The sequence below is a fragment of the Pogoniulus pusillus genome, chromosome 17 (assembly GCF_015220805.1).
Source record: "Pogoniulus pusillus isolate bPogPus1 chromosome 17, bPogPus1.pri, whole genome shotgun sequence".
Taxonomy (NCBI): Eukaryota; Metazoa; Chordata; class Aves; order Piciformes; family Lybiidae; genus Pogoniulus; species Pogoniulus pusillus.
The window spans coordinates 24,695,417-24,722,042 of record NC_087280.1 but is presented as its reverse complement, the minus strand read 5'-3'; the positions used below and the strand labels follow the sequence as shown (position 1 = coordinate 24,722,042).

Below are 26,626 nucleotides of genomic sequence, written 5' to 3'. Positions count from 1 at the left end.
GATCCAACAGACTCTAATCCATGCATCCTTTATTCCGTTACAATCACTGTGTTGCATTCCAGCAACAGGACACAAACTGCAATCGACCATGATCAATTTATACAACGATCTGAGGCTTTACAGTACATTTAAGGCCTTGGAATTTGGAGAAGTTAGACCTATGCTAGTAGTGTAACAATTGGTAAGTGTCTTGCATTTCTGATGCTTCGGCTGTGCGACTCCAGTGTCAGAGAATCAAATCACTTCTCAACTAAAGAGATCAGCTCAATGAAACTTTACTTACAGAAATTCATCAAAACAGAAATGTGTACTCTTTTTTTTTTAACTTTTTTTTTTCTGTCCTGGAAACTTTTATAAAACTTTAATAGCAAAATAATGTAGGGATAAAAACCATATCTTAACAAAATGTATTCAATCATATACAAACCGGGATTCTGCCGTTTCTTGTAACTAGGCTTTAAATTAAAACTACGAATTAAGAACCTATGCACAATGTAAATTCCAGTATGTACAGTACTTTTAAAAAGTCTACAGGAATGCTTTACAGGAGATGGCTCTTATGGCTATTGTTCAGACAATCCCAATAGTAAAAGGAGTCTTCTAGTAGCAAATTTACACATTTGTTTTTAGACAAAAGCGATTTTCTCCCTAGTTCCTTTAAGAATATTCCAGTTACCTTTACACAATAATGGAGAGGTCGTTACAGAGTTTAGCCCCATCGAGTAGTTTGTTTTCAGGAAGGAAAACAAAAAAGAGTATTTAAATAATTTACTGGGGAAGATCAGTAAGTTAACAAAAGAACACTAGAAGGGGGGAGGAGGGGGAAACTTTATCACAATAACTTTCCAGTTACAATACCACAGCTAGAAACTTTACAGAGAAAGCACTCCCTTGGATTGAACCCTTGACTGATTGTTCAAAACAAGCTGCAGCTCCAACAGTTGCTGAGAACACCGTGGGGAAAAAAGTCTTTGTAGGACTGAATGATAAAGGATCTGAAGTGAGCCAGAGAAAACCGATCTTGGGTTAACACAGCACTAGGTAAAAAGTGTCCCCATAAGCAGCTAGGATTCCCACTTCCTCCAGGGCAACAAAGCTAAAAATTGTTGGAATTACAGTAGTTGACCATATTTGTGTGCATGAGGAGAGTAATTTCCAGGTATAAAAGACAAATGTCGTCAGCTGTTGGATCGGAACACCCTGGAGCCAGGGTGGCTCTTCATAGTATAAAGCTCTGACAGCTATCCAGTTAAAGCATGTGCAAAACCAGGGCATTCCTTCCGTTCACAGTAACTGAGGTAAAACCAGGGAAGCTTCTTCAGGAGTTGGGAAGTTCGTGAGATATGAACTGTTTTAGTCTCTCTAGGTATTGTGCATAAAGCTCTATGTCATTATGCCCAGCTCCTTCCACCCAGAGGGGCTCCACCGCGCGGGGACATCGCTCGTACATGGCCAGGCCGTGGGAGAAGTCGATGACCTCATCTTCAGTCCCGTGGATCACCAGCACAGGAGAGGTGACTTTAGAGATCTTGTCAATGCTGGGGGATGCAAAGGAGAACAGGGCTCAGTTTGGGGTGTAAACTTCATACTGTTACAGAAAGCCTAGTTATGGACACACGATCCAGCTGCCAGGGCCTGCTTGTAAACGGCTGCAAAATGCTGGGACTGTGCCCAGGTCACAGGGAGCAAGGCTCAAAGCTAACAGAGTTGGCACTGCCATCACCACCATCCCACCCTTTAGTGACAAGCCTAAATGGGCAGCGTGCAAGCCTCCCCGGGCAGTGAGCATCTCTATCACAAAACCCACAGAGAGGCAAAGGTGCCATGGCAATGCTGCCAGCTTGGCCTGTTCACATTACACACTATCACCTTCCAATTCAACACATTAGGAACTAATTAACTACAGCCCACTCACGTCTTCATTAAAAAAGGCCTCAGGTCAGGAGGTTTGATCCTATCTCGAAGCCCCCAAGTTCAGCAGATTTGGCTAAGAAAACCACTGTGGCACTGCAAGTTTAAGCTCCCAGGCCTGCAGGGAGCTGTGGGAGGTGTGACTGCAGACCAAAAGACTGACACAGGATTCTACCTCATGCTGTCAACTTCTTCACCAGCTCTGACTACAAACTGCTCTTAAAGTAAGCTTTCTTCCTCTACTTCCAGCTCCACTCAGCAGACCAATGTAGTTCGTGACTCCCTCTCACAGGACAGCAGGCTCAGAGGAAAGAGAGGAGCAATAAGGCACTTACAAACCCCACGTGTCCAGGCTAGGAAAACCCAGTTACAGAGCATCCTGGCAGTACACCACCTTCAGTGGTCAACAGCAGCCTCCTCTGCCTGCCTTCCCGTGGGCACCAGCTCTGATTCCCAGACAGCCACTGTGTGCTGGTAGTTACCAGGACTTCCAAACCAGTATACAGACTCCAAGTGCAAATCAACTCAGCTTTCTATCAGCTCTGCTCACATCAACACAGAGAGGAATTAGACTCAGGATGTGATGCAGAGTATGGGGTGAAGGACAAGTCTAGCTGCAGATGCTGGGACTCCTGCTGCTGCAGAAGCAAGCATGCAATTTCAGTAAGACTAAAGGTTTCATCACATCAGCAAAACTGCCTCGGATGATTGAAAAACACAGGTGCCAAGACACAGTGACAGGTTTAAAAAAGCTTCATTAGAACTTAATGTAAAATGAAGATGTAGCTGAAAGCACTAAGCCTCACACATACACATCTCAGGGCTCTGAAGAACTCGCACTGGAATTCCAGTAACAGCTGAGTGCAAACACATTTCTGTCTCCGTACTTCTCAAACACACCACCAAAAGCAAACCAAACCAATCAACTAAACACTCCCAGGCTTCATGTCCTCCAAAATGAAAATGCAGCCTTATTTCACTTTCTCAGCCTGGAACCCCAGTTATGTGCAACTATGCTGGATACAGACCATGGGAGACATTAGGATAATGCAGATGACTTCCCCATGACTTTCACCCCCAACTGATCTCCTATCCAGATGTCAGTACTTTACCATCACCACGCTACGGGAACTGAAGTCTTCAGGCCATGAAAGGTGGCCCCTCATTTCCACAGTGTGGCTCCATCCAGCTCCAGGGGCCTTTCTAGAGCAGCTCAGTGGCTAGATAGCAAGTTCCCATTTATTGTGGGAAAGCAGGAACCCTTTCCACTGCAGTGTTCAGCTATGAAACTCATTTTTCACAGCCCTGCACAGCCCATGAAGGCAGAGGATATTTGTGTTTGGTAGGAAGCTGGAGAGCCTCCCACTGCCAACTCAGCACCGCGGAAGGCCGTATTTAAACTGCACATTAGGCTTACTTAGTATTCTTCGCCACACTGCTCTGCAGCTAGGAACAGCTACAGGGACCAAGTTCTCATCCAGTCCCAACATAAACTGCACGTAACAGCAGTTCACTGGGGGTGCACACAGAGCTGGTTTGTCTCCCGCTGTGAAGACAGGTGGTGGAGCTGCACACTCCCCACAGTGACCACACAGCAGTGTGGGCTCCAGAGCACAAGTGAAGGCAGCCTGGCAGCGGCGGTGACCAGCTCAGCAGGGCAAGAACAAACCACTGCAGTGGTACAGTGCATCTGCCGCCACTGATCCCCTCTCCCATCTTCTCTCTGTGAACCCATGATGTGGCTGCCAGCAGCTGATCACTGCTCACTTCTGGGAGCAGCTCCTTCTAAGGCTTCCTTTCCTCCCCACCTCGCAGAAGCATTTGCAAATGCTGCGTTTCAGGTTTGAGGATGATGGATGAGTTGGGGTTTAAGTGTTTCAAACTCAGGCTGCACCTTCAACAGTCTAATTATTTAACCTATTTGGAAGAACTCTAAATGTGGGGACCTGACAGATCCCAAGAGCCACTACACCTTGGTCACTTGGTGACTATTCCTTCCTGCTGTTTTGGTACACTTATATCCAGGGCCTCCCCTACCTTCAAATTTTAATCTGCTGTAACAAAAATAGAACAAGCATAACAAATGTCATGCATATCCCCACTATACTCACTGCAAGCAGCACTTTCTGAAGCAAAGCCAGCTTTGTATAAGACTTGAGTGAGTCTCTGCCTTTTCCCTTCTGCAGACCACTCAGCTTTTAACCTGTGTCTGCTCTCACTCCCTACAGACACTGCTACAAAGGGTCTGGCTTCCTCTCCATAGTCTCCCATAACTTAAACTGGGTCAAAAGAGAAGCTTGTAAAGATTCCTAGAATGTCTGCTGTCCCCAGAATCTCTCTGTTCCCAAATATTTGGATCCTCTTGTTTAGGTCTGTTGCAGTTGCTTTCAGATGAAGCACTAGGCCATAAAGGCAAACTTCATCTGGAGAGCACACCAAAGGTGCAGAAGTGGTTTTTCACATACAAGGACCACAGGCAAAGAAATGCTGGATGCATTCCCTCGAGATGAAACAAGAACTGCAGAGCAAGCTGAGACATGGACACCACCAGTCTGCCCCTCCAGCTTCTGCCTCTTGCCTATCCCTCCTTTGAAAGCTGCCATTTTCTGCTGAGCTGGTAAAACTATGCCAACATTTGAACAAGCAGATTGAAACCAACACATCCTTTTCTTATCATATCACCTCAGTCAAAGCAGATCGAGATGGGAAGTGCAGTCACTGATTTGTTAGCTACCAGCCTCAAAGATGCAGTAGTCTGTTAGCAGTTGTTAAACTGCTCCTTAGTCTGGCAGCATAAAAATTCTGATATTAACCACCTGTAGCACACACAAGGGAGAAAACCAAACTGTGAACACCAACCCTTTGCCCACCTAGCTGACTGTTGCAGTGTGAGACTGGCATCAGCCTCCTTCTCACACAGTGAATCTGTGCATTCTGGAGGTTTGCAGCTCTGCAGCTCAAGTGCAGGTGACTGCTCAATGAAGCTCTCTGGGGAGTTCCACAGAGAGTGCCTGGGCACATCTAAAGGGCATGCTGAGCACAGAACCAGCATGCTGGAAGCGATCATCCCTACCTTGGGAAAGCATCGAAGCAGTAGGTTTTCCTGGTGTCAGGAAAAGCTACCCGAAGGCCAGACATCAAGGGAGAGTGAAGGATGACTGCTGCACACTCGTACCGAGACGCCAGGTCCACTGTGGGGACAGTACCAATACTCTGCCCATACAGAATGATGTTCTCAGGACTCACACCATACCTGCAGAGAGAAGAAACATTCAGCAAAGCAAGAGAAACCTAAGCCCACAGCACATTTCCCATCACAACAGTGAAACACAAACAAAGCAAGCTCAAGGAGAGAGGTGTACACCCCAAAGCATCCCTGCTACCCTCTGCAGCTCTTGTAATCTACTCCTAGGAGACACCAACTCAGAAACAGCAAGTAGGGTTCAGGAAAGTAGATAAGCAAAATGTCAGACAAGTTGAAGAGAAGGAATGTCATTTCCTCCACTGATCTCCCCCACCTTCATGAACCTCTCTAATCTGTCATGGCACAGCAAATGATACATTCCAGTCCCTCTCAGGAATTTCAGTTCCATGTTCTGGAGGCTAACAACCTCCACCATTAAACAAGGCAGTTACTTTCTCTCCACACAGCATCTATCTCCAGAGACAGCCAAGGTGACAATTTTCATACCCCCCCAGGTACTGGGACAGTGAGCTGGTGCACCTGTAGCCCATCTGTAGCAGGCAACTGAAAGAAGCTCGGGGGCTGGCTGAGTCAGGAACAGGCCAACTTTGCAAGACAGAAGAGTTACTGCACCAGACTTCTCTGTGTAAACCCTTCACCATTAGGCCACCAATCAAAAGGTGAGCCATCAAGCTTACCACAAACGCCAGCAGAAACAGCTCCAACTGGGCTCTATGTATTGAAGGCCAAAGGCCAAGTAACAGCTTGGGAGCCAGGGCCATGAGGAACTGACAGGTGTGAGGCTCTTGGAAGGGAATGCCAGAGCTCAGCTCCATGATGCTCTGCATCTCAACCAAACTGGCCTAGCTGAAGGCTCAGCAAGCACCACTCAACTGGGGTTCAAAATGCTCTGAGGGTTTTCCCTTCGACACACAGTGTCCTGTCAGCAAAGGCTGGACCCCTTCTCCACTCTGCAAAACCCCTGCATATTAAACACCAGGGACACAGAAAGCAGAGCAGCAGAGAAGAGCAGACAGGGCTTGGAAGTCAGCAGCGAGACAGACATGGAAGTAGAGGCAAGAACCAGGCAGAAAAAGGGAAAGGACGTTCTGAGAAACAAGGAATCCTGTCTCAATCTGCTCTCCTATTAAGGAAGAAAGTCCATCCACCAGCTGAACAGCAACTTCCAAAAATACCTTGCCTGCCACACACACTCTGTGGTCTCTGTGGAAACAGCTCCAGCCAGCAGAGTGGGAGCCCCAGGCTCAGTCTGGGGGCTGCTCCTGTACTTCTGTGTTCAAAACAAGACGAGCATCACTGCAACTTGGAACCAGCCTGCAGCAGGGCCAAGGCTGGAAGCTGTTTCAAACAGTTCCCGTGGGCATATGTAAAACATTGCCTTGACAAGGGGGGAAACCAAGGAAAACCAGGCAGGCAGGCTTTTTCCTCAGGGGAGTGAGCCACTCAGGAGTGCAAAGCTCCTGTCCTTGGAAATGATGCAAGCACTCCTGTTTCCCTTACCCACTAACACTTAAGCAGGTGGCAAAGTTCTCCAGCTTAGTCTCCTCTCCATGACCCAGGAGCAGATTACGTGCATTAGGGATTACATTTCCTGTGTGTGCAGAAAAAAAAAAGCTATCTTCACAAGCAGTACAGCTCTCTGCACCCACAGCTTCCCAGCCCGGGCCAGCCCTAGCTGAGGCACTACCACACTCCACACTTAGCACTAACAGCATTTCTCCACTCCTCATGTTACAGCCTCAGTTTACACAGGTTCTGTTTAGCAGCAGTTCTGCTCTACTCACAGCATGGGCCATGTGCTATTAAGAATCCACACTCCAGACTGCTGCTTCTGCACAGGTCACACAAGACCTCAGTCCCCACTCCAGGCGAGTGGGACAGGAGATGAGAGAATGCTGCTGGCAGCCAGCACAGCCCAGGCCGGTGGGACACAGTGACCTCTAGTCGGGTCTGCTCAGCTGTTAGGTGGGCTGGGCCACGTTCCTGCTCAGCTTCCTCAGGTGGTGGCTTCAACTGCCTTTGCTCAGCCTGCAGTGCTCCCTGGCCGGCAGCACTGTGCACAAGGCATGTATCACCATAAAGCATCTCTAACTGTGAGTGCAAGACACTGATTCCCTGCCCCTGAGAGATGGAAAGTCTTCCACTGCTATTTTTAGTCTGCCCTCACTCAGTGGAATGCTGCTGCAGGGAGTAGAGAGGGGTCACACAGCTGAGGCCCTGCAGTGCCCACAGCCAGTCACAGCCCCACACACCGGGGCCAGGCTCACTGGCACGGTGAAGCTAACCACACTCACGTTTTCAGCTTTGAAGCGTTCTGGGATTTGCTGTCCCAGTACCTCTGATCTAAACGGGAAAGGCTACAGAACAGCAAGGATGTAGTGACAGCAACAGGCTGGCTTTCCAAAGTCACTGTAGCCATCCAGGCAGTGCTTCTGGCTACACCAGGCCCACTGCACAGTGCTGTCAAGAGCTGCTCCAACTGCCGCTCAACTAAGGCAGCTACTGCTGGCCCAGCTCCTCCTTACAACACCCCATACAGAGACAAAGGCCAGGGAAACGGGAAGCAGTTTGTGCCTTCCTGCGAGGAGGCCGAGTTTGAGCTGTGCGCTCCCCTCGGGGGAAACACCAGAACAAAATGATTCACCTTCCAGACACGGCTGGGGCAGCACAGACCCTGCCACCTCTGCAGGACACGGTGACTCCTGCAGCGCCCTTCTGCAGCATACACGGGCTCAGGTCTAAGACCCTCACAGGCTTCTTCGGAAGACCAAAAGATCTTCTCGGCTCCTTCCTCCTGTCTATACAAATCCATTGGTCCCAACGAACTATTTATTCCCTGCTCAAAGTGTACTATCTCTAACCTCTACCATCCAGAGAAACGTAGACTGTCTGTTGAGAAACAGAGAAGGGTTTTCTATAGCATCATCATACATCTCTGTCAGATCTGCAGCTGCATTTTCAGAAACAAGAGGCTGCTTAATCTGGTATGAATAGGAAAATTCACTTTTGGGGGTAGAAGGCAAACAAAAAAATCCTCAAGTAAAAACCCCACGTGAAGACTGTATGCCTGGAACAGAAGTTTGCACAAGAAGCTCTGTCAGTAAACACCACTACTGCAGGCAGTTCACAGTCTGGTAAGCAAACACTGCATTTCAGGTTGTGCTCCAGCACCACTCCACCAGAGGAACTGCAGCACATTTTCAGTCTGAAAGCCAAGTCGAGAGCAAAGCATTTGAGTTAGGATTTTTGGTGTTAACCACAACAGCAACTGTCAAATGAGAGAAATGAGAATTCCTTGAGATGCACAGGAAGCCCTGGCAGGCAATAGGAGTCCCTGTGCCAGCTTCTCACTCCAGTTCCCTTGAATTCATGCAAACATAGGTCTAAAATTCTGCGCTGCTTTACTGAGCACAACAGTCTGACACTGACTCGAGATGATGCCATGTCCTTTGCTTCCTCCTGTGACTCAAGCGCAGGTACAGCAGACTTTGACTTCACACTTCCATTGCAGCAAGACCCACTGCATGGCATCCTGGCTCACGAAGCTGCAGAGAGACACTGTGCTTCCTGCATGCATCCCAGCGCACCAGCAGGGGCAGAGAACCAACTCCACACGTGTGCACGCTCAAAATCGTGTCCATAGCTGCTACAGTTCTGCATCACTACTGTTTTGCTGCCACACCAGACAGTCATTTGCTTATGCTACGGAGAAACCTCAGTGCCAGTCAACACAGGCTGGCTAATTGTGGAGTTACAGAATGAAGCCATGACTCTTCAAGATGCCCTCTCAAAGGCTACTCGGGAAGTTGAGGAGCTGCCAGTATGGCAGTGTACAGGCTTGCTGGGCTGTGAGGCTGTAGCACTAGCCCTTCCTGTACACATGGAAGCAGCTTCAGGTCGCTCCTCAGGATGATCATTTGCGCTGCAGTCACTTAATTACACCAAAGCACAAATCACCACAACTGCTGCTGATTACTGTCCTGTGACAACTACCAATCTGTTACGAAATACTGACAGCCATATCCTAGCAGGGATCTCAGGTCCCACTGGTGAGCACAAGCAGCCCTGACAACGGCAGGTGACCTGCACTCTGCTGAGGGGTGAAGCTGCTGGGAGTTTGCTCCGAGCAGCCAGAGCAGGCACAGGCACCCTATTGCCTGGCATTCTCTGTTCAAACTGCATTGGCATTACCTTTGAAGTCAATTGAACTATGCTCAATCAAACCAAGTAGCTTTGGGGATAAAACCCAAGTAATAGTAGTTGCCCTCAAGCACTGCTCCTTTTTCAAACACCAGCTCCAATTCCCTTGTTTCATCTGCATCAAACACAGGCTCCCAAAGCTGCCATGTTTCCAAGTGGGAAACACATTACCTAAAGTCAGTTTGCTCAGGATTCTGAGGAAAACCAAGCACTCTTGAACAGCAAATTCATTCCTCTCCTCCTTTCCCCTCACCTTCACCATTAGACAAGTTCCTCCTTCTCCTACAGTGTCCTTTAGTCAGAGGATTTCAGGCCACACCGCAGCAGCACTTCACGTGCCCGACCTGCACCACACATTCCGAGCCAAGGCACTGCAAGTCCAGCTGTGCCACAGCCAGGCAGCCCAGCAGGCAGCAGCTCCAGCCTCACAGATCAGATTCCAGATGTTGTTAATGATCTTACTACAGAGATCATTTGACAACCACAACAGGACTGGATCTACCCATTCTAATTTTCCAAGTGTTGTTCAGAAATAGCCAAAAGAGAAGTGAAACTGACGAGCATGAAGAACCCAGAGAGTGCTCATCTTCAGCCAGAACAAGACCTCTCTGCACTCCTGTTCTGGAAGGAATCTCTCCCAAGACAGCTGAGCAGCAGTAAAATGCTGTGATACGAGAGAGAAGGGGCAGAAAAGATGCAGCCTGTGCTTGTAGAGCAATCTGTTTTTTTTTCAGGAGCTACAAAGTAAAACACCTTTCATTTTCTCTTGGCCAGCTGAACTCAGATGTACTTCTAACCCGATTCACCACCACAACAACCCAGAAGACTGGATGTGGTGTTCGGTTTATGTTCGGCTACTCACTTGTCTGCCACGAGAGCTCGCAGCTGTATGTGTAAGCAGCAAACAGATCTGGTAGGGCTGTTTGTGCCCGGCTGAGGCTGGGCTGTTTCGGGCTGTTTCCCTAGGTGGCAGGGAAGGAGGAAGGAGTTTTCATTAAGTGTCTGCTGAAGTTGAAGCAGGAATGTGTGCCCAGGCATGCTGACAGGAGAGAACAGAACCACTCTGCCTCTACCATCACCCCTTGGAGTCAAGGGAAAGTTCACAACAAGGCCACTGGTAAGCACAACCAGGCTGCTGCAGGACAGCCAAAGGAACTGAGCAATGCTGTGGCTGAGCCTTCTGGTCCAGCTCCTGCCTGTATCCTTCCACTCCTGTATGGCCAAAGGTAACTATGCACTCACATGACGAGGGGAAAGGAGCACTTTCCTAGATGAAGTCCCCCTAAATGCTGGGTGGTTATGTCACTCATCACAGGAGCAAACATGATCCAACCCCACTGTGAAGGGAAAGGCAAGCAGCTGGTACCAGCAGAAAGGGGAGTTAAACACAAGGACACAATCAGTGTGGTTCTTACACACCCCCAGCTTGCTTTGCTTTAGCAACCACAGAAATACCCAGAGCTCTGAAGCCAGTCCTGTGTCACCAGGCTATGGGTTAAGGCCACATCTACACTCTCTACTCTTCATGGTTTCTTGCTCCTTCCAAAGTGCTTTCTGGCAAAATCCTACTTTGCACCATTCAGTCCCAAGACCTAACTGGCAGGCACACATCCAAATGCTTCGCTCACTGCAGTTCCTTAAGAACACCCTGGAGTTAGCTCTACCAACAAACTTAGCATTTAATTAAGATGCTCTGTAGCAAATAAACACAGAATAGAGTCTTCAGCTTTATTAATCAAAGACAGGAAGCCCTCACTGCCCACTGAGAAGTACCTTCTTTGACCACAGCATCAGCAATGTGCCAAGGCTCAGGCAGCTACATTCCATGCTACACTCTACTGGAACCAGTGTGCAAAATCCATGCAGTCAGGCTCCGAGGTGCATTTAACCAGCCTGAGACAGCAAGAGAAATCCTGTTGCTTCCACAGAGCAGCTCGGTCTGCACTATCTTCTGGAGTGAGGAATTCATTGTCTTCACCTCCAGCTTCTAGCTCATCTCTGTCACAGAATGATAGGGTTTGGAAGGGACCTCTGCAGATCAGCTAGCCCAATCCCCACCAGTGCAGGCTGCACAGGAGGCGCATCCAGGTGGGCTGTGAAAGATTGGAGAGATGGAGACTTCGCCACCTCTCTGGGCAGCTCCCTGCAGTGCTGCATCACCCCTGACACAAAGAAGTTCCTCCTCTGCTTCGATGGAATTTCCTATGTTCAAATTTGTGTCCAACAGCTCTTGTTCTATCGCTGAGTGCCACTGATAAAAGCCCATCCTCCTGACACCCACATCTGAGGGACTGCTCAGCACTGAGAAGATCCCTTCTTAGTCTTCTCCAGGGTATAAAGCCCCAAGTCCTTTCTTTTTAAGAGGTGTTCTAGTCCCCTAATCACCTTTGCAGCACCCTCTGCTCCCTGCATGGCATTTTCACTTCAGCTGTATGTATCACACTGTTTTATAACACACCTGAGTGCATGCTCCTCACAGCAGGTAACAACATCCAAAAAGAACCTGGCAATCCTGCTGCTGCTGCAAAAATCTGCCCTTTGACTGGGCACATCCTACACTTACCAGCCAAAAGAAACTGCTCCCTGAAGTTTAACCGTGGGAGGGTTTTATGAAGAACAAAAATTTGTTGATGTTATGTCCCTGCAGACAGTACCTTCACATGAAGAGTCTACAGGTAAAACAAGTGCCAGCTAACACAGAACTGTGCTTGGAAAGTCTCCTCTGACTCCCTAGGAAACTTCAATTTCCCAAGTGCAAATATTAGTACTGGTTCTGCCTCCCCACAAGTTCTGTGCTTGCATGGCTGTTTCCCACTTCAGTCACTCCCAAACCAGAGCCTTGCCTTGTTCCTGAGGCTGAAAACTTAGTGAGCCACAGCTCACCTGCCAGGCCCATCACATAACCCTCCCGACCACCCCTGGCTCAGCACTGGGGCCCAGTAGAGGCTCCTGAGGAGCTCCACTTGTCACTGGTCTCCACCTGGACACAGAGCCATGCACCTACACAAGACCTGCAGCCTCTGACTCAGGAGCTGGGCCTGCTTATCTAGAAGGTGCACAGTGGCTTCTAACCCAAGCTGCTGCTGGCTCCACACATCTCCAACACCCTACCCTTTGGTCAGGTAGACCTCAGCTGCTTACAAGACAGGCAATAACTGCTGCAGCACACAACCTCGAGTTCTTCCATCTCATCACCCAAGATGGGCTGACTTGACCCCACCAGGACTGAAGATCTGCTGCTCCACCAAGCCTATGCCTTCCTAAGCCAGCATCTCAACCCGCACAGCTTTACACTGCATCTCCCTCTTGCACGTGTCCCTTTAACGAATGTTCAGGCCCCACTAACAGCCGATGTAAAGCTAAGATGATTAAAAAACATATAGCAATCACCAGGATTAACAGCACCAGATGTTCTAAACCAGCAGGCCACTGGTAACTAGTCCAGCTTAAAAATCAAATTTCCTAGCCACAGCCTTCATCACCACAGACCAAGAGGGAAAAGCCCTCCTCCCTTCTCCCAGTAAATAGTCCTCAGACTCGCGAACAACAAAACTTTGCACCAAGTTCCTCCTGCAGGCTTTTCCTGTGCAGCTGGAGTGCTCTTGAATCCTGCCTTGTGCTCTCCAGGGACATACAAAGACAGCACAAAGAAGTCATTGGCTACAGAAGCAGAGACATGCATTTCCTTGCAGACAGAGCCACGAGGTGCCAGTGCATTCTGCAGCAGCCAGAGTGCACCTCAGAACAGTGCTGCTGCACGTTTAGGTAAGGACTAACCAACGTCTCATGACCTTCCTAAACCCAGCATCAGGAAATTCAGACCTGAAACCAGGTCATATCTCCTTGTTCAGCTTATCCAGCTGTCTTAGCTGGGATCATCCAAGCTTCTATGGAGTAAGACATTTGGCTCAGACTGTGCAAATCAAGGGGGTTTAACGGCAGTCCAATGAGATGCTTGCACACTTCGTTTTCTCCCAGCTAACAGGTCCAGTTGCTTCTGTAGTCTTTCTGGTGAAAGATTTCCTGCTAGGCAACCTTTTCCCCTCCAAAAGGACTCCTGCCCATTAACAGTTAGCTACTCCACAAGAAGCAGAAATACCTATCAGTGGATCAAGGACAACTGTTAATGCAATCACTTAAGTGCATTATTTCAGCTGTTGCTAAAGCTAGAAACTGACCTGTAGAAGCATCTTAGAAAATGAAAACAAATAAAAGGGAAAAGGGAAGCTGCTTGCTGGTGTTACTCAGCCTCTCCACAATCAGCCCTTGTAAAGCAGGCAGGCTCTCTACTTGACTGCATTATTACCAGACAACAACTGGCCATACAGGAAAAAATGTTAGCAATGCCAGTCCCTGCCACACCAGCATTTAACTGCCTCCCGACAAGCCAGCACGGCAGAGAGCATCTTGGACTGCTGGAGTTGCTATTTCTGCTACAACAGGTAACAGTGCTTGGCAGAGTAGGTGTAGCAGCGCCTACAGTGTGCCCAAATGCCCCTTTGGAGAGTAACCTTTTGCTACTGCTGCTGTCTCCCCCAGCACATTTCTCATCTTTAGCTCTGCACACACTCAGATTTTACAGATTGAGAGTGCTTCCCTTTCTCCTAGTAGTGCCACAAAGTTTCCAAGACAAGAGGCAAAAACCAAATATTTAACGAGAATTTTAAAGCATACTCCCAGAGGAAGCCTGAGCAGCCCTGCAATGAAGAGCTCACCTTAAACCGCTGCCCAGAAGGAAGTAAGAAATGACAAACAATGCCTGCTGAACTGAGTTCTTCCTCAAACACCTCAGTAATAAAACAAGCTGTGTTTAAGTGAACATTGCTTCCTCTGTTCCAAGTTATCATTCACTGCATAACTTAAAGAGGTGAGAAGTGGCCGTGAAAGCCCAACAGAGAAATGATCTTTGGCTCAGATTCTCCTGCTGCCAAAGCACAACGAGGTCAGAACTACAACCAGGTAAGAAATAGCCAAGATCCTTAGCTCTATATTCTTCACCACAACCATCATTAGAGTGGATTTTTAGATGGAAAGGTAATTTCCTGCAATGATTGGAAGGTGCCAGATCTCATTTGTGTCAATAGTGTCTGTCCAATGCTCTACACAAAATGATCTTAGGGGAGCTCTGACAGTAGGGCACCCAGGCTGGAAGGATGCTCAATGTGGCACCAGCTTGCTCAGTCTCAGCGTAGGGAAGAACCCAGTGAACCCAGGAGACTTTTCAACCCTGACACCAAGGAGTTCTGACAGACTTCTCTTTCATACCACGAATAGAGCTCCAAACTGAATCCAAGGACATCCTGGTGCCTCTGTTCCCAAACTATCCTTCCTCCTTTCTTGCTCTAGGGCACTGTATTTGTGCCTGTGTTCCTTCACAGGCAGAGTGTCTGCACCACCAGGCTGACCTGTAGTGCAAATTTAAAAACCGGGATACAGAACTAACTGTGCTGGGTTTATGCAGAGAGGGCTGCAGAAGGGAACAGCACATTACACCAATAATCAGCAAGAGCTCAGGGGAGAGGGCAGGGATCAGAGAAACACAGGTTTGGAAGCTGGCAGGGATTCAGCAGAAGTCAAAAACTTACAGGCTGAAAGTTAAACACCACTGAAACTACTGTAGTTAACAGGTTAGAAAAGCTTGATGTGCAGGGTTAAAAGCACACCTTAAGCTCCTGCCTGGACTCCTGGAAGGGTGCATCCTTCCACAGAAGAAGAAGCCTAACTCACAGGGTAACCATTACCCAGTCTGAGGCAAAGGTGGCACCTTCACAAACCAGCATGCATACAACCAACAAAAGGGTAGCGGCAACACCACCCCATCTCCCTCCACACCTTTGCTACCTGGGCTGGAGCTTGGTGAGAAGCTCTGACCCAGACTGAAACTGGACCTGTTTCTTGGAGCAGTACTGACCCCAGGCTTTCCTAGGAAAGCAGACAAGCTCTCACTGCAGTGACAACAGAAAAGTACCATGAGGAGCATCTGTGGTACAGTTTTGTGTGTGAGTTGGGGTACACTGCAGAACGAGGGAAAGGAGGAGACCTGTCTCGAGGTAAGAACTGTCCAAGGAGCACCTCCAAAATGACTGTTACACACAATTAGCCACTTCATTAGAAAACTAACACAAAACACAAGCCCCGAACCAACACACCCAAGCACACACACAGTGCTGTGAGCAGTGGAGCTATAAAGCACCACCAGCACACTGGAGAAGACTTTTGTAGCTCTGCCCTGAACAACCTGCTCCCAAAACATGACCATTTTCTTGCCAGATGCCACCTTGCCCTGGCTGGCACACAACCAGCCTCCCACCATGGTGAGCTAAGCAGGTGTTAGGGAAGTCTACAGAGAGAGAGGACAAAGATTAGGATCTCCATGCACAAGGCAGCCCAATGCTTAAGGCAGCAAGTTAGCTGCTCAATGTCTCCTAGACACTGAGGTGGTTCCAGAGACACCATTTTGGTTGGAAAATGGTTAACAGAAGCCTATTCCCATACTACTGTTCCCTTTTATTTTGCATATTATTAAGGGTTGCCATTTATTCACAGAACTATAGAATGGTTTGGGTTGGAAGGGACCTCCAGAGGGCATCCAGTCCAACCCCGCAACAGTCAGCAGGGACATGCTCCACTAGATCAGGGTGCTCAGAGCCTTAACCAGCCTGACCTTGAATATCTCCAGAGATGGGGCCTCAACCACCTTCTTGGGCAACCTGCTGCAGTGTTCCAGCACCCTAATGGTACAGAACTGTTTCTTCACATTCAATCTCAATCTGCTCTGTTCTCATGTCAAACCACGGCCCCTGTCCCTGAAGGCCTTTGCAAACAGTCCCTCTGCAGCCTGCATCCCCCCTTCAGGTACTGGCAGGCTGCTATGAGGTCTGCCTGGAGCCTTCTCTTCTCCAGGCTGAGCAACCCCCACTCTCCCAGCCTGGTCTCAGAGCAGAGCTGCTCCAGCCCCCTGATCGTTCTCATGGCTTCCTCTGGACCTGCTCCCTCATGTCCCCCTTTCTAAACAACCTTACTAAGAGAGAACACTTCCAGGCACACCACTTAATGGGTGCTTTCCCATTAACGTGCTGGAGTCAGCCCCAGGACTCTCAGGCTTGCTGGCTCTCATCACCCACTGTTACAGCCATGTGAGCAATGGCTGTGCCATGGCACCAAGTTACAGTCCCAGTGTGTCTCACCTGCTAAATGGGGAAAAGATGAACTAATCTGAGCTACTAGGTGCCACTGCATGCCATGGGAGGGCTGTTAGCCAGACACTGCCATATGCAGCTCCTTCCAGCAGCATGCCTTGGCTGTCAAACAGGGCTCACAGGCCTCAAGGTTCTTAAAGCAACACTTCTATACTTAACCAGGGATTTTAATCAAGCACACTAACACAGATGATGATTTAGACACCCAAAGCTGTCTAAATCAAAAGTTAATTTCAATTTAACGGTCAAAAAAAGCATTTTTATCATGAGAGGTGTACCCAGAAAGAATTTCAAGAGCCAAGACTGTAGCATTATGTGATAAATTCTGCCAGGAAAGCACACACATAAAACCCCCAAAGCAATACTGCAGCACCACCTCTGATTTAAGCTTTTCCCTCTGGGCTTTGAGGCTAGTGTACCAACTAACAAATCTCATCTCCCACACCAACAGCACCCTTCATTTGCAAACCCACCTGGAATTCCCCTTTCACGAAGTTGAGCTGTTAAAAGATTTCTACCATGATTGTAGGGATTTTCCCAGAGATGCTCACCAGGAGACACAAAACCAAGGATGGGAAAGTGGAGCGGCACTGAGCCAGATCCCACTGCTGAGGGCGGGTTCGTGTCTTTGTATCGTTGGGTCTCACAGCAAACCCAGCCACAACGTCAACAGGAGCAGCTTTGTTGTACAAAGCTAACAGGAAGGCTGCCAACCTAAAGAAGAAAGCTATGGCTGCAGATAGCACCAACACAACACCGTCCTTGCACAGCTGGCCTACCCCTGCACCCTTCTGTGACTGCTCATGTGCAAGCCTGCCCCGAAGAGCTGCTCTTCTCCAGTTAGCCTCTGGAATGAAGAGCGCAAAAACGTTCCCCAGCCCTTCAGATGACTCTGCACTGTTTTTCCCATTCTCCACTCCTGGCCTTTTATTCCAAACACTTCTATTCCTTTCTTCAGCCAGAGTTTCCTGTGTTTAGTCACACCTCTGCTCACAAAACCTGCCCTGTTCGAAAAGCCACACCAACAAACCACTCAGCTTGAGAACAGGAAGGAAATTCACCTTCAGTCAGGCTGAGCATGCAGGACCAGGGCAAGGCATTCAGCTACAGACTGGAAAGAGGGACAGGCAGGATGAAGCAGCAAGGAATGGGTCACTGACACTGCTTCTTCGGTTCACAAGTCTCTAGCAACTTCAGCTACCCACTAGCCACCACAAGGTTGTCCACCATACAAACCTGAGAATTTAAACAACCCTCAATTCCTAATTGCTTCATTTCAGATCAATATGAACAGTCAATGAATACTCCAACTAACAGGAGGAGACGCTGAAGGGGCACCAGCATTCAGAACCTGCAGAGCCCTGGCTCTCCTAAACGAGAGAAGCACAAGGAGTCCCCTGCTCCTGCACACAGGCAGGTGCCTTCAATCACTCTCAAGTTCAGAGGGAACTGGAGCTACCCCTAACTGACAGAGAAAGACCTCTGCCCTTTTGAGAGGGGCTGGTTGGGAACAGCAAGGCTGTGTGTGCACAGGCATGTTAGTTACAACACACTCACAGCTTGTTCTGTGACTCATTCCAACTGCTTCCAAAGCAGCCTTGCAATTGACTTCAGTTGAGGGGGGGCAGACACTGTTAGTTATTCATTACCTTTATCAGCAGCTTTAGGGAAAAAAAAACCCAAGGGCTAGATTCTTTGTTAATTTAATTTATTAGTGTTAAATAGTTTTGAGGCTGTTGGCTTTAAAGTCAACAGAGAATGCAACTGAGGAACTCAGTTCTCTCTGCTTTGTTTAAAAGTGGATTTTGGGGCAGGATTTAAAAGTTATTACAATCACATTGTCCTCTCCATCAGGTGAGTATCATATTAAAACAAAATGTGAAATCATCCAGACATATGCTACAGAAGTGAGACTCCAGAAAGCTTGGCACTGCCTTGGCACTAGCCTACGCCACACAAGGAAGCTCCACAGGACCAAGATACCCCAGAAAACAAAGGAAGAACCCTTTTCCTTCACTCAGTATGAAAACACAAACCAAGAAGTGTCAGTGCTCCTCACAAAACCAGCTGCTGGCAGGCATCTCAATTCCACGTTTGAAATGTTCACTACCTGCACCAACAGCAATCTACAGCCCTGGACAGCACTGCTGATTGCTTTGCTGTTCCTGCCTCTGCTCACAAGCAATGAGCTAGTGTAAACTTAGCCCAGCACTTGGAAACGCTCCAGAACAGCAGAGTGAAAAGGATAAAGGCTGAATTTTGGAGGGGGCTTTTGGGTTTGAGCTTGCAAAGGACTAGAGATCGACCCTGGCTTTAGAGCAAAACCACTGAGGTTTCCACAACTCAGCTCAGGCTCCACTGGTAAGAACAAACTGAACAGATGTAAGTGGTGCCAGCAACGTGCACAAGTCCAACAGCCACTGTGTTACAAGCATCAGCTCAAAGGGGACACACTGCTCTGTGCAGAGTGGGAAGGAAAAAAGCAGGCAGAAACCTTCAGTTACTACAGCACGTGGGACCCACAACACATTTGGCTAGAGACCCCTGGCAGTGCTGAGAAGCAGGTGCTATGCCCTTCCTGTGGCAGGGTAAACCAACACCTCCAGGCCAAGCAGCTGAGCTCCAGGACCATCCACAGCCAGGATCACAAGCACTGGTAGCCAAAGGCTCTTGGGTAGTTTATTTTTCTGCCCAAGTAACACCACTTGCAAAACATCCCTGACAAACTTTCACTCTTGAAAACAGGCTTTGATCTTGCAGCTCTGACAGAAATCAGGAAGCATTTAACAGAAGTGTTTCTTCAGTCCCTAATCTCTGCAAGAGACACCAAAGCTCAGTAAATGCTTGGAGCAACTTTGAACATCAGAGCACCTGTTTTAAAGAGCTGATGCTATTTGTCCCCACAATGCTCCTCATCTGCATTCATCTCTGCTTGCTGCACAAACAGGAGGCTCTTCTGTACCGCTGCTTCTAAGCAAAGCTGTAGGCAGCTTTGCTGAAGTACCGACTAGGGCAGGCAGGATGAGATAAGCTTCAGAAATCAGCCTTTAGAGATATCACAGCAACACTATCAAAAAACTAGAAGTGGGAAATATGCAATGGAGGTCAGAGACAGAAAAAACGCACTATGAACAAGGGGAGCCCTTTACTCCAAGACTATTTATCAAGACTGCCTTTGGCCATGTCAGCAGCTCAGTTGGTAACTTAGTTATCAGTATCTTTAAACATTCAATCTCAAGAACCACAGAATAATCTGGTTGGAAGAGACCTCCAAGATCATCCAGTCCAACCTCTGACCCAGTCCCAAATGGTCAGTTTGGGCTAGATCATGAACAGAAATGGTGCTAATGAAAGAAGACTCTGCTGCAAAGGAGACTGAAGCAGAAATCAAGCATTTAGATAAAGGAAGGAAGAACCCCCTGAAGCTGTTATTCATCCAGAAAGCTGTAACCACCTCAGCAAAGCCGTGTGGAGACGAACTCAAGTGACACAACCTCATTAGTTACCACTCCAGACTAATCCAATTAGATGTGTTTCCTAATTTTACTCAAATGCAAGCTGTAATGCTTTCCCACCAACTTCAGCACTAACAGGAGACTGGTAATCAGCACCAGCAGCAAAGTCTTCCTATAATAAAAGGTTTGGGGGGGGGTTTAACATCACATTTTGGGGAAAAGTTTAAAAAAACTCTTTTATGCTCCTAAAATATCTGCTGTCCTCTGACACAGAGCACTTCACAACTCAGCTCCTTGCACCAGGCCATACTGGCCAGGAAGTGTAGTGAAACAAGGAAGCAAACCAATGCTCTCCTAGGGACCGGAACTCAAACTCACATGTAGGTGTTCCGAGCATGGGAGATTCAGACATTACAGAACAGAAGCTGCTTGCTTGCACCTTGTGTGCTACAGAAAAACTTCAGTGCAACAGTAAGTTCTGCTCTGCTGAGACCTCACCTCAAACAATGCATCCACTTCTGGTGTCCCCAGCACAAGCAGGACACAGCTGCTGGAGGGAGTCCAGAGGAGACCACAAAGAGGATCCAAAGGCTGGAGCAGTGTGAGCACAGGCTGAGGGAGTTGGGGATGTGCAGCCTGAGAGGAGAAGGCTCCAGGGGGACCTTAGAGCTGCCTGCCAGTGCCTGAAGGGATCCTGCAGGAAGGCTGCAGAGAAACTTGTGAGGGCATCTAGAGACAGGCTAAGGGGGAATGGTTTGAAGCTGAGGCAGAGGGGGGGGTAGAGTGGAGCTGAGGAAGAAGTTGTTCAGCAGGAGGGTGGTGAGGTTCTGGCACAGGCTGCCCAGGGAGGCTATGGCTGCCTCCTGCCTGGCGATGTTGCAGGCCAGGCTGAATGAGGCCTTGAGCAGCTGAGTCTAGCTGAGAGGTGTCCAAGGTGCGGTTTTGGAACAGATGATCTCTGAGGTCCCTTCCAACCTGAGCCATTCTAGGATGATTCTATTTACTAAATCCATTTTCTCCATCTCCTTTCAATATCCAAAGGCCAGACCAAGAGGTTGGCCTTGGTGCTGCACTACAGAAGCAGAGTGGGGTAACTGTGCCTTCCTCCACTCAACTGAGACCTCAAAACACTGCACAAATACTCTCCACACGCTTAGAGAACATGCACATTAATTTAAACATAAATAACATGCACTCAACAAAGCAGTCATGGGTTTGTGCTCAAGGGCTGTACTCAGACCCTTGTGTATCCTGTTTTTAAGTACTGTACATTGTCTGAACATAAAAATGTTAGAAAGTTTAACCTTCCCACGTGGAATTCAGGAAAGGGGGGAGGAGAATGACAATGGAATCATTCTGTGCAGATGTCTTACTAAGCCTACCAGTTATTAGGATAACATCTGAATAAAACCCAGCAACTTAATACCGCATGGACCATGAGAGAAGACAGAGTCCAGTGCAGCTTCTCTTCAAGCTGATTCTGGTTTTGGAACACAACAGAAATCAATCAACCTGCCTAAAATAAAAGACTCACAGAAAATGTCAGCTGAAGCAGCAAAATAGAGGATTATTTTTGAGAAACATTTAAATGCCAGATGGAAATCTGCTAATCAAGTGGAAATAAAGATAATTTAACACTTGATATTTAAAGCAGAGCAACCCACTGCTAGTTAGATGGCTGAAAAGAGCATCTACAGTTCACTTCAGAGGAATGAAGTTGTGTCAATGTCTTGACCCTGATTGAAAGACAGCATTCAATCTTAATAATTAGCACCATTATCATTTAAGACTGGACTTTATACAAGAGGACATAGAATCATTTCACTGGAATTAAGAAAAACAAACAAGCTGCTCTTCACAAGGACTAAAAGAGACCAGTGGCACCAATTCACTGCAGCCAGGCTGACAACTGAAACTGGGCAAAACCTCTCAAGCATTTTGCTTACAAGACAGTTTTGTAGTCATTTGTTACGTACAGTTTGATATCAAAAGTGGAAGGCGACAGCAAGGCCTCATCTCAGCACCTTGAACAAATATAGCCCATGTTTGCAGCCATGCCTGCAACCACAGGCAGGCCACCACCACAGGCAGAGTCTGGCAGCAACCTGATCTGTCCAAGTGCAGGGTTAATGAGTTAATTCCTGCCTTACTCAGGGCAACTTTCAAAACACACTGCTGCCAGGTGGGCCTCTGCTGGAGCCAGAAGAGCAGCAGCTTCCCAGGAAGGCAGCAGTGATGACTACATGCTTTCAGCAGCAGAGTCAACCTCTCCTATTTTAAGACTTCACTTTTACCTTTGCATCACAGTTCACTGCCATATGACTGCAGGCCAAGTGCTGGGAATCTGCACGTGGAATGAAAGTACAGACAGACTTCTGGAATCCACCCGTGCCCTGCTGCAGCAGAAAGGCTATGGTGTGGCACTTTACCTTGAGTCAGTTTCATATTTGTACAGCAGAGTATTTCACTTAATTCTGAGCCATTTGGATTTATTAGAAAGGGATAGGAAATGATCAGTCTCAATTTTCACACTACTGCTTAGAGAACGTGTCAGCTCCTACCTGTTGTGAACACACACTCATCTGTTAATAGGATTGAGTCACACTTTTATTCTAAGCTTACATTTTGCAGTAGCCAATTTCTTTACCAGTCATCTAAAATACTTCAGTGTTTCCTCTAGCTGCTGAAAATCTAAGGAACAACAACACAACCACTCTGACAGCTCTCTAAAGGTAACACCACAATATCACACCCCTGGCCAAGGAAGAGATGACAAATTTCAGTCTTTGAATGCAAGGAGGAAAGCAGAAGCCAGATCTTGCACAATCTACAGAAGGGACTTCAGCATAAAACTATAAACTTCCTGCAGTCACACGATGGATAGGAGAACAATCCTCTCCAAGCACGCTGGGCACGTGTTGGCATTGTGTGCTGGCTCAGCTGCTCAAGATTTAAGTGAAGGCTCCTGGACCTATGTAGACCTTACACGTGTATCAAGTGCCTGTCAAGACAAACATGAAGGCACTAGAGGATTTTCATGCAAATATCAACTACATATTAATGAAACAGAAGACACCGCATCTGAAGGCCAAAGTAGGCTTGGCTTAGCTGCAGACTTTTCCTCCCTTCAGCCTGATTTACATCATTGGAATGCCGAACAGTGGCATTCTGTGATTTATTTTACATACAGCACATCAGAATTAGTTCTTTAGATAAAACCATTTTATGCTGAAGCAAAGTTTCAGTTTGTTTTGTTTTGAGAGTCCTGTGTTTGCCCCCCAAACCACCAGCACATGCTGTAACAGGGGAACTGCCCACTGCGTATTGCACACCCACACTCTTAACCTGACTTGGGCAGGCCAATGTCAAAAGTCGTTTGGGCTCCAGGGCTGATCAATCCCCAGATCCTTGCAAAGCCAATTATCTAAATGAGTAACAACTCCTGTCACTATTTTTGAAGCTGGCATGTATCCCCAAGATAGACTTTAAATACTCATTTCACATAAGCCAAGTCCATCTACACAACTCCAGAGCCAAGCACAGAAACCATTCATCAGTCTTCCCTCCTGCCCTGCTGCAGCAGCTCCAGCTTTTGAAAACTCTCTCTCCCAGGGCAGGTCCTATTTTAAGCACCATTTGTGCAACAGCAAAAGGAGCTCAAGGTTTGTGTGGACAGAAGATGAGAGGCCCAAAGTTGTAGCAGGGAGTCTGTTGCAGTGGCTCGACTCAGGACTCCTAAAGGCCAAGGGCTGCTGTTCCTACAAGCTAGGCCACCTCGTGAGAGTCTTCTCATTGCTGCTCCATGCCTTTGGATGCCACCTACTTCAGCACCTCAGCCTGGCGAACGGCCATGGTCCACACTTTTTCATCTCAACTTACTAACAGCTGTTTGGTTGCCAGAAGAGAAAGACCTCTGTGTTGCACAGGCATGCATGACACCACAGATGGATCTCAGAATCCCACCAGTGTCTTGGTAAGCACTAGCCTAGGCTACTGCCAACTTCAGTCACGCCTCTAGCTTGCCTGGGTTACTTCTAAGTCTAAGCAGTGGTGGGTAAGCCTTGAACAAAAGGTTTTATGCATCCAGCAAGGTCAAACTGCAACCTGTGCGACATCTCCAGCTCAAGATGGAGACTTTCAATGGATAAGCAATGGCTAACATGTAATGCAGGTGAATAAATCCCTAAATCTAAAAGCCCAAGCATGATAGGTTTGTGTATCTCTTTAACCAATGGAACCATCCAGCAAACTTCACTGTGGTGCGGCCATCAAAACAAACTATGCCCAAACCCTTCCCCTCCACCTGTCAGCAGGTTAACCACGCAGACGTGGACTTGGAGGATTAAACACAGAAAGAGGAATTCCCTGTCCCCAGTATCCATTTACCTTGTCCTGAGGGCCTGCCAGGCTGCATCAATGTCCGCGTAGAGGTTCTTCTCAGAGGGCTTGCCAGTGCTCACCCCGTAGCCAGAGTAGTCGTAAGAGAAGACGTTGCAGTTGATGCGGGAGCCGAGGCCGATATAGAAGCTGCACATCTGGCCCAGGTCCACAGCATTACCGTGCGAGAAGAGCAGCGTGTACCGGCCGGTGGGGGCACAGCGCACGAACATGCAGCCCAGGCGGTTATCCCGGGCCGTGCGGGAGAAGAACACCTCCACAGCATCCAGCTCCCGCTGCGAGTACTGCCAGTCCGCCCGCTCGCTCAAGTGCAGGCTGCAGGTGCCGGAGCCCGTCGGGGTCCCCGCCCCGGCTGCCGCCCCGGCCTCCTGCTGCTGCTGCTCGGGCTGCAGCACGGTGTAAGTGGGCTCCGGGGGCAGGAAGGCCAGCTTGGCAGCGATGCGGCTGGGGCACGGCGGGCAGCAGAACAGCCAGCACAGCTCGCCCAGAGAGAAACCGTTCATTCTGGGGCCTTGTTCTGGCATCAGAGACACCGGAGAAAAACTAACCTACGCTGGAAGGAAGTCACAGCAAGGCCGACCCACAGCCCTCCTCCGACACAACCTGAGCGCCTTCCTGCAGGGCCACCAGCTGCCCTCCCACAAGGCAAACAATGACAACCGTAGAAGATCCACAGTTCAGCAGAAGCAGTGCGGCTCTTCAGAGCGCCTAAAAAAACCCACGAACCCCCACAAAACACAAAGCAAGTACGACCAGCCCTTGAAATCCCCACAACTGCCGCTACAGTAAACGCGGCTCTTCAGACCACCACCCTAGATCCCCCCCAAAGAAGACAATCGCACGTACATGGATGCAGTTACAAAATGAATTCCCCAGATGCTACGGCTCAGCAGAATTAAGCGCAGCCGGAGCCTGCCCCCCAGCAGGGATCATGCACCCACAGCAGCCAAGGGCCCTTCCCCCCGCCGGCGCCACACGCGGCCCCCGGCGCCTGCCCGGCTCCACCCCGCTGCCGGCCCCAGGCCCCGCGGCCCCCTCACAGCAACAAGGCCCCCCCACCAAGCGACACCGCCCCCGGCCCTAGCAGCGTCCGAGCGGCGGCGGGAGGAGTCCGTTGGACAAGGGGAAGGCAAGGTCGCGGCTCAGCTGCGCGTCGCTGCGGGCAGGGCCATGCCGGGTACGGCGCGCAGGCAGGAGCAGGCAGCGGCCATGTCCCGGCGCTCTCCCCTCCTCACAGTCGCACCGCTTCCGGGTTACGGGCGCGGAGCGGGGCCGCCCGCCGCAGGTGCCGGCGGGGACGAGGCTGGTGCCCGGCCCGGCCCAGAGCGCCCGGCGCGGCTCGCGGCCGCCCCCTAGGCCTGGCGCCGGGGCGCCGAGCAGGTGCGCGGGGCGGAGCGGAGCGGGCGGGGCGGGGAACGGGAGCGGGAGCTTCGGGCCGGGCCGCTGCCAGCCGTGCGGGAATCGCCGCCTGGCCCTTTAAGAGAGCTGCCGCCGCTGTCACGTGCAGCGCTCGCGCTCGCGCCCCCGCCCCCTGCCGCCTCTCCCCCCCCCCCCCCCCCCCCCCCCCTCCTAGCGCACGCGCGGCGGGGCCGTGCTGAGCCCTGCGCCGGTCTGGCGCCCCCCGGTACCGGGTGCTGCGGGGCCGTGCCGTGCTCGGGGCGGCCCTGGTGCCCTGCGGATGCCCGGCTGCTTCCCGCCCCGGCGCGCTCGGGTAACAACGCGGGAAGGGCAGGAGGCGCGCACGATGACCTTGAGTCCCTGCCCGCAGCAAGGCGGGCAGCAGCTCCTCACCTGTGTCGGTGTCCCGCGGCTGAGCGCTGCAGAGCTCTCTGTACCTGTTCGGCTGCGCTGAACTGCTCAGCGATTGCAAGAGATGCCAGAGAAAACGTGAAGCCGGTGCCATGGTGAAGCGTGCTTTCCTTGGCACATCGGGCTGATTGCCTGCATCCCAGAGAGCGAGTGAAGCAAATCAAATCACGCAGAGCGTGTGGCAGAACCCAGAGACTGGAAGCCGCGGTGCTGCGTTCAGTGGCCTGGAGGGCAGAAGGCAAGAGAGCCATGCATGTTTGTGTGCTAAGCTTCTGCTACCAGCACAGGCTGTAACCAAATCCTTAGATTAATTAACCAGCACTGTGTGCTCGATGAAAAACGCCTTTTGGTGCAGCCCAGGTGACAGCAAAAAAGGCACCTGTGCAGCTCTGCTTACCAGGTGATTCATGGGCATCCAACCAGGGCCCTGGCTTGGCACATTGCTCAGA

At 49.5% G+C, this 26,626-nt stretch overlaps 1 protein-coding gene across 1 annotated transcript; it reads right to left on the bottom strand.

The window, feature by feature from the left end:
- Positions 1–12: 12 nt before the first annotated feature.
- On the bottom strand, positions 13–25,354 carry ABHD17C (abhydrolase domain containing 17C, depalmitoylase). The gene is made up of 3 exons (XM_064158142.1): positions 24,357–25,354; positions 4,985–5,164; positions 13–1,538 (listed from the first exon to the last, which is right to left on the bottom strand). Exons 1-3 carry the CDS (start codon positions 24,890–24,892, stop codon positions 1,319–1,321), a joined length of 936 nt encoding a protein of 311 aa, XP_064014212.1. The 5' UTR covers positions 24,893–25,354; the 3' UTR covers positions 13–1,318.
- Between the last annotated feature and the right edge of the window lie 1,272 nt (positions 25,355–26,626).